Source organism: Belonocnema kinseyi, chromosome 7 (genome assembly GCF_010883055.1).
Source record: "Belonocnema kinseyi isolate 2016_QV_RU_SX_M_011 chromosome 7, B_treatae_v1, whole genome shotgun sequence".
NCBI lineage: Eukaryota > Metazoa > Arthropoda > Insecta > Hymenoptera > Cynipidae > Belonocnema > Belonocnema kinseyi.
Window position 1 is genome coordinate 85,859,032 of NC_046663.1, and position 6,836 is coordinate 85,865,867.

A 6,836-nucleotide genomic window follows, 5' to 3' on the forward strand; every position below is an offset into this window, starting at 1 on the left:
GTTAAAATTTGAACTACTTTATTAAAAATACATTCTTTATCTGAAAATATAACCATTCTCGTTAGGGTTTATAAATTATCACAAGGATTTTTAAAATAAATTTTTAGTTATTTAAACAAATTTATTTGCTTTAAAAACTTTTTTTTTCAGAAATTCGTAGAATTGGCAGTTTATTATCATTAAGTGAAATCAATTTATTTGCAAATATTTTCCAACTTTTTAAGCAATACATTATTATTTATTTTAAACTATCATTAAGGTTATATATCAACTATTTCAATAATTGCATCTTACCTTCATTATTTAATAAGTCCTTATTTGTTTCAAAAAACTTAATTTGTTTAAAAAATTCAGAAATATTAAAAAATTGATTGTTTTGAACAATCAGAAGTTTTAATATTAAAAACAGGAACGGAAAATTACAAATTTGGTAAAAAAAATATTGTTTAAAAAATTACACTATGTTTAAAATGAATAATCATTAATTGTTTAAACAATTGAAAAATATGTGAAAATAAATGTATGTCACTTAACGATAATAAATTGTCACTGACGAATTTTTTTGAGAAAAAAGATTTTATAAACGAATTTCACATTTATAACAAATGAAAAAATAATTAAATGATGTTGTTAAATATTCCAATAGACCAATAGAAATAAATATAGTGAAAAAACGAGAATAAATTGTTCAAAAGGTCGATTACATGAAGAGTTGACATTTTTTGTTTTAAGAGTAGTTTGCAAGGCACCCTGGGGGTGTGATGAGGGTGCCTAACCCATGTGTCTGATACATTAAATTATTCCAAAAACTCCAAAAAGTGTTTTTCCCTATGAAAGTTTAATGGGAAATTTCAAGTTAAAATCTCTCTTAGCACTTGATAAAAATCAAAATTAAAGAAAAAGAAAGCGCATTTCTTTTTCGGATTTGGAATCAAATGGGAGTATCGTTGACCTCTATACAAAAAAGTGTTAATAAAATTCTCTCTTTTATTCCAGATATTAAAAATCGTTGATTTAAGCAATTTAGTGAGTTCAATATCCCGCCTTCAATATTTAGTCGTAGATTATGCCGTTGATGGAATTTATTTGTACATCTCAGATGCAGCAACTGGAGCAATAATTGTTTTTGATGTGGCATCCAACCGGGGCTTCCGAATCGTTTTGCCTCAGTTTGTCACTTCCGGAAGTGAAATAAGAGACGTCCTCTATTTATTACTGATACGAAGTAGTGGGACTTCAATTATATATTTTACCTTTCTGGGTTCCAATAAGCTTTTCAGTATCAAAGCTTCTCATCTGAAAAATGAATCTGCCGAGGGATTAGTTGATGAAATTGGAAATAAGATTAATAAAATTGTTATGCTTGGAACTGATAACGGCTCTGCAATATTCTTCAGAAATACAGGTAGGCCATAAAAAATTATTCAATTTTTTATGAAGCTTGACAATTGAGGCTTTAAATTTTTCCAACTATTGTAATTTTAATCACCTCTTTTTTAAACAATATTTTATTTTATAAAGTCCAATTAGAAGAAATTCAAAACATTCAATAAAAATATTTTAAGGTCTCAAAAAGTCTAAAAATATTTTTAATAGAATAACTGTTTATACTTTAAGTGTCCTTTCCTACTCTTTTTATGTTTTATAAGTATAATTTTCTTAAGTTTCTCGAAAAAATTCTGAAATATTTTTGAAGATTGGATATATGTCAAAAAATTTCCAAGAAAAATTCTTTTTTTTTTGTTTTACAAAATTTTGAACAATTCAAGGAAAAATTTAGATCCATTTAAAAGATATTTAAGACCTTTTAAAGCATGAGAAAATATTAGAAATATTTTATGAAGTTTCGAAAAGTTACAATTTGTGTTTCATCCTAATGATCAAGGCCTTATTTTATTCTACGGACGATTCTCTACAATTGTATTTGGGTGGTATTAATTAAAATTTAAACTATGATTGTTTATAAAAATTATAACTCGATGATTTCTCAATTAATTTTTTTAAATAAAATCAACCCAAATAGAAATTTAGAGATTCCTTCGAATAATAAAATGAGGCCTTGATTATTAGGATTAAATCAAAATTGTAACTTTTTAATAAAGTGAAAGAAAAAACTAAACCTTTAAATAACTACTTTTAAATAAACTAGTGTATATCTAGCCTAGTGTATATCCTTAAAAGGCTTCCAGGCGATCATTATTTGCAAATTAAAAAACATTAGTACTGTGTACTTCAAACAATTAATTATATAACAAATTTCAAGCGAACAAAAACGGTCAAATTGCTCAAATCAGCCGATTTTTAATCGAATAAATTCACCTAAAAAAAGAAAAGATAAAAACAAATAATGGGTTAATTATCAACGACCTACAATTTTTTGATTTTTTTAGGTGAATCTGATGTCTACATGTGGAACGTAGAATTATCTTTCCGACCGGAAAATTTCCTTCTGGTTCAAAAAGGCAACGAATGTCGTCTTCCCACCCAAGTTTTCCCAGGATACAAAAAATTAATGTGGGTAATTGAGAGCAATTTCCACGACTATATTCAAAACAAAGTTGGGTGCACTGGACCTTCAATGTCCCTTCATCCTCTCTTAAAATCTTCTAGAGATTGTTAAATAGAAAATTTTAAAGGCTTTAAATTGATTAATTAATTTATTTATTATTAAGCTAAGGGATATAGCCCTTTTATGCAGAATAAACTTAAAATTAGATATTCCTATCCTCCAGTGAAATTTAACAAAAGGAAAGCAGTAATTTATAAATTCTTGATGAGATTGAAGATGGAAAAATTGAAAATATTTTAAAAATATATATTACATTTCTATAAAATGAGACTTACTTCCTTTTCAATAATCCTGACTGTTAAGGCTCGATCTCGTAAATTATAAGCGTTATAATGTACCAGAATAGCCTATCCGATTTCTATACAAGCACTCCGATTTCAAATTATCTCAAATCTGTCGCAATACACCAGTTATTAAAAAAAATTAACCATAAAAATTAGTATTATAATTAGTTTTTTATTGAACTTTCAAAGTAAAATTCCATGAGTACTTTTCACAATTTGCTGTTGCTCTTTTACTATTAAAATAACGACTATTCGATACAAGTTGTCTATTCATTTGTTATTCGTAGTACATCATAAATTATTAAATGTTTTATTATTCCTTTTTTTTGTAGTTGAAAATCTTTACCGTTCTAGATCTTAGTTTAGTTGTAAAATTGCCAGAGTACTGCATTTGTTTTCTAAAAGGATACCAGGAGTTTGTTAGACCCCATACATTTTTTTGTTCATCGGAGATGTAGTGGTTTATAAATGGGACATCTTCAGTTTGAAGAAGAACTAGATGATTTTCAGCCTGAACATATTATAAATTAAAAAATTTAATTTCTTGAAACTAAACATAATTAAAATATAATTAATAATGTATTTATCGGACGCAAATTTTGGAAACAACAAAATTTAAAATAATCCAAATATCATAATTTTTAAACAGAAAACATAATAACAAAATTTAGAAATGTTTGTAATTTGGAAGTTATTAAAGGCCTTTGGAAATTAAAAAAACAATCTTTAAACGGCACATTGTTTAAAAACATGTGATTATTTTTAATATTATAAAAAGAATTACTATCAATTCAAGTCGAGTGTTCCAACGAACGCTGGCTTTTTCAGTTATCAAAAAATAATGAAGTCCATCTTGACGATCAAAAAACAATCCTGAAGAAGAGCCTAACTTTTTCCCAAGCCAAAAGACTGTTGTATTTTGAATTTTTTCCTGAAAAGTAAAATTTTTATCAAATTAAAAATTAATCAATCATAATTTTGAAAATATTGAATAGTAAACATTTCATTATTAAAGTAAATTATCTCTTACTTTAAATGGTTCTTTTTCATTATTTAATTCATCCAAACTGACACTGAAAAGATCATGTGAAGGATATCCTGTGAGATAAAGAATTGAATTTTTACGAGAAATTGTCAAATCTGAAGTGTAAACTATTGGAATATCTGGACCATGTTGTAATTTTAATTTCCACCAACGCTGATGACCTACAATAGATTTAAAGAAATGATAATGTTTAAACACTCAAAATATATCAAATAAATATAATATATTAACAGACTTCGCAACCCAAATTGCTCTCAATACAAGGGAATAATAGGGGAATAAATTATTTTCAATGAATTTGTTTTTTAGGTACTATAATGTATTCAATATAAATCGCTTAAAATTTCAATTCGAAATATATTGCATTTTCAACAAAATAAAGTTTAATTACCAACCAAATCAGGTTAATTTTCTACGAAGAGATAAACTTTCAATGAAATAGTTGACTTTTTAAGATAAAAATTTGAATGTTTTAAAAAATAGTTGACTTTTAAACTCGAATTTAAAATTTTTTTAATATAAATAAATTGTTTTGGACCATACGGTTGCATTTATAAATAGCTACTTGAAATTTAAAGATTCAAAGATGAATTTCCAACAAATTGGTTAAATTTTATAACAAAACAAATTAAACTTCAACCAAAAACAGTTGCATTTTCAAACAAATAGTTGAATCGTTAAGGCAACAAGATGGCTTTTTTTAAAGATAGTTGAATTTTCAACCAAGAAAGGTGAATTATCAATCGAAAACATAGTCGAACTTTCAAACAAACAGGACTTTTTTCAACTAAACAGTTGAATTTTCAACAAAATGGTGTAATTTTTTACCAAATAGTTGAATTTTGAATCTACAAAGATACATTTTCAATCAACAGGCAAATTCTGAAATAAAGCTACGTTTTGTTTTAAGTTTTTTTAAATCTTTAAAAATTATTCACTATTTAGAAAATTTGTTTAAAACTTTTAAATATATTTTTTAATTATATAAATTTTTCCTAACCATTTGAAAAATCTCTGGAAAATAAAAAAAAGTTACCTTGAAATCTTTCAGATTCTTTTTTGAGACTTTTGGAAATATTTAGAAATCTTTCAAAATCTTTTTAAAAATTGAAAGTCATTAACAATATTTTCCAGAAATCTTAATCAAATTTTTTTATTCTTTTGAAACCTTTCAAAATTCTTAAAAAGATTTGAAATGTTTTGATTTAAATCTTTGAAATTCTATATTTTGTTTTAAATTTGTTGAAATTCGTTTAAGTTGAAAAATGTATTTGTATATTTTTAAAACTTCGTAATATCTCTATAACTTTTTTCTAAAATTGTTTGATCTTGCAAAATTTAAAAAGAATTTCTTTCACATTCTTTCGCGAAATTGTAGAAAATCATTTGAAATTTGTTGAATTCTTTTAAATTATTTCCTTTCGAACTTCTTAAAACGCTTCGAAATTGTTAAAAATCGACATAAATTTGGTTAAAATTAAAATTTTTTCAACAAACCCCTTAAATTTTCGACAAAAAAAATGACTTTAAAAAAAGTGGAATTTTCAAATAAGATTATCAACCTTCCAACAAAAAAAAAAGATTTTTTAAAATGAAGTTCAACTTTCAAGCAAGAGGTTGAATTATCAATAAAAAACACTAATTATCAATGAAATTATATATTTTTATTCTAACCAAATTCTTTATTTAAGTTTTATTTTCAATGTTATTTTTCACAAATAAAACAACAGGCACGCGTCCTATCACGAAGTGATTCTTAATGAAATTGTAGATCTTTTTTGAGATAACAATTTTGGTTAATTCACTTTTTTTTCGTATCCTACATAGTTTGAACACAAAATGGAATTTTTCATTATTCTTTGTGCAATAAAAATTTTCGATTTTCCAAAAAAATCCAAAATTTGTTATGACAGTCTTGGAGGTATTTCAAAAAGCAATGTTTTTCTGAGAATTTTATTTTCACTGAAAAAAGTAATCAGGAGAAATTGTTTGTCTATTTTAATACTATAAATATTCGTACACAGAATTTTCAAATTCAGAAGAAAAGGGGTCTCACAAATTTTCAAAATGCGCTCACTTTTTGAATTTTCATCAAAAATGACTGGATAACGAACACGTTTTTTTCTTTTTGGACATAAAAAAGTGTGCCAAATTCTAATACTTTCTGAATCATAAATGATGAGAATGTAAAAAGAGGAATTTTCAACAAAACAGTTGAATACTCAATCAAAATAGATTAACTGTTAACCAAACAGTAACTCTTTTAACCAAAAAATATCAAATTTTTACTAAAAGAGATTAATTTCCAGCCTAAAAATGTTTATTTTCGACAAAAAAGTTAAGTTTCGTTTAAATAGTTTAATTTTCAACGTAAAATGAAATATTAAAATTTGTAATTAAAAGAACTGATTTTCAATAACAATAAAAAACGAATTTTCAAGCCGATAGTTAAATTTTCAACCAAAGAGATGGATACTCAACTAATAAAGTGAATTTGTAAGAAATTAGTTAAACTTTCTATTAATACTGAGAAAAAAGATTACTTGATTCAAATAAACGTAGTACTGAATACGTCCGATGAAATATTGCCTCACAGAAAATCGCCGATCCTCCAATGTACACCGAAATCGGTGTTCAATAGAGTTGCAACAAATTTGAGCCACACAGGTTCATTCGAAGAATCTAGAGCAAAAGCATCATTTAGACACTGTTTTTTCTCATCCAGTGCAACGTGAAGTGTCGTCTACAAACTGCAAGTCACCTGTCAAGATCATTTTGCCGGTCGTTATATGAGTGAAAAAGATGTTAATAAGCAGGTAAGTTATAATAATAATTACCTAACTTTTTATTTCCTCCCATTTACGCGCGACTAAATAGTCTTGGAATAAAAATGGTACTTGGCGTGATGTAATATCCAAATGTTAGGTTAGTCAAAACC

The 6,836-nt window shown here is 25.8% G+C and overlaps 3 protein-coding genes across 3 annotated transcripts in view; 1 reads left to right on the plus strand and 2 right to left on the minus strand.

Annotated features, from left to right (window-relative positions):
* The window catches only part of LOC117176541 (major royal jelly protein 4-like), an 8,433-nt gene extending 8,133 nt beyond the window's left edge, over window positions 1-300 (minus strand). Inside the window, exon 1 of the mRNA XM_033366797.1 lies at window positions 295-300. Within this exon, the coding sequence (XP_033222688.1) occupies window positions 295-300 (6 nt within the window). The remainder of the gene's footprint in view (window positions 1-294) is intronic.
* Window positions 301-935: 635 nt separating this feature from the next.
* On the plus strand, window positions 936-2,711 carry LOC117176542. The gene is made up of 3 exons (XM_033366798.1): window positions 936-941; window positions 997-1,405; window positions 2,391-2,711. Exons 1-3 carry the CDS (start codon window positions 936-938, stop codon window positions 2,618-2,620), a joined length of 645 nt encoding a protein of 214 aa, XP_033222689.1. The 3' UTR covers window positions 2,621-2,711.
* Window positions 2,712-3,069: 358 nt separating this feature from the next.
* Window positions 3,070-6,836, minus strand: part of LOC117176544 — a 44,516-nt gene continuing 40,749 nt past the window's right edge. The window contains exons 4-6 of the mRNA XM_033366799.1: window positions 3,884-4,059; window positions 3,638-3,784; window positions 3,070-3,364 (exon numbers count right to left, since the gene is read on the minus strand). Coding sequence (XP_033222690.1) covers window positions 3,167-3,364; window positions 3,638-3,784; window positions 3,884-4,059 — 521 coding nt within the window. The 3' untranslated portion in view covers window positions 3,070-3,166. The remainder of the gene's footprint in view (window positions 3,365-3,637; window positions 3,785-3,883; window positions 4,060-6,836) is intronic.

Excerpts from the sequence above, each read along its gene's own strand:
- LOC117176542 (XM_033366798.1), top strand. Across the intron at positions 1,406-2,390 it reads AATATTCTTCAGAAATACAG|GTGAATCTGATGTCTACATG; the intron begins GTAGGCCATAAA and ends TGATTTTTTTAG.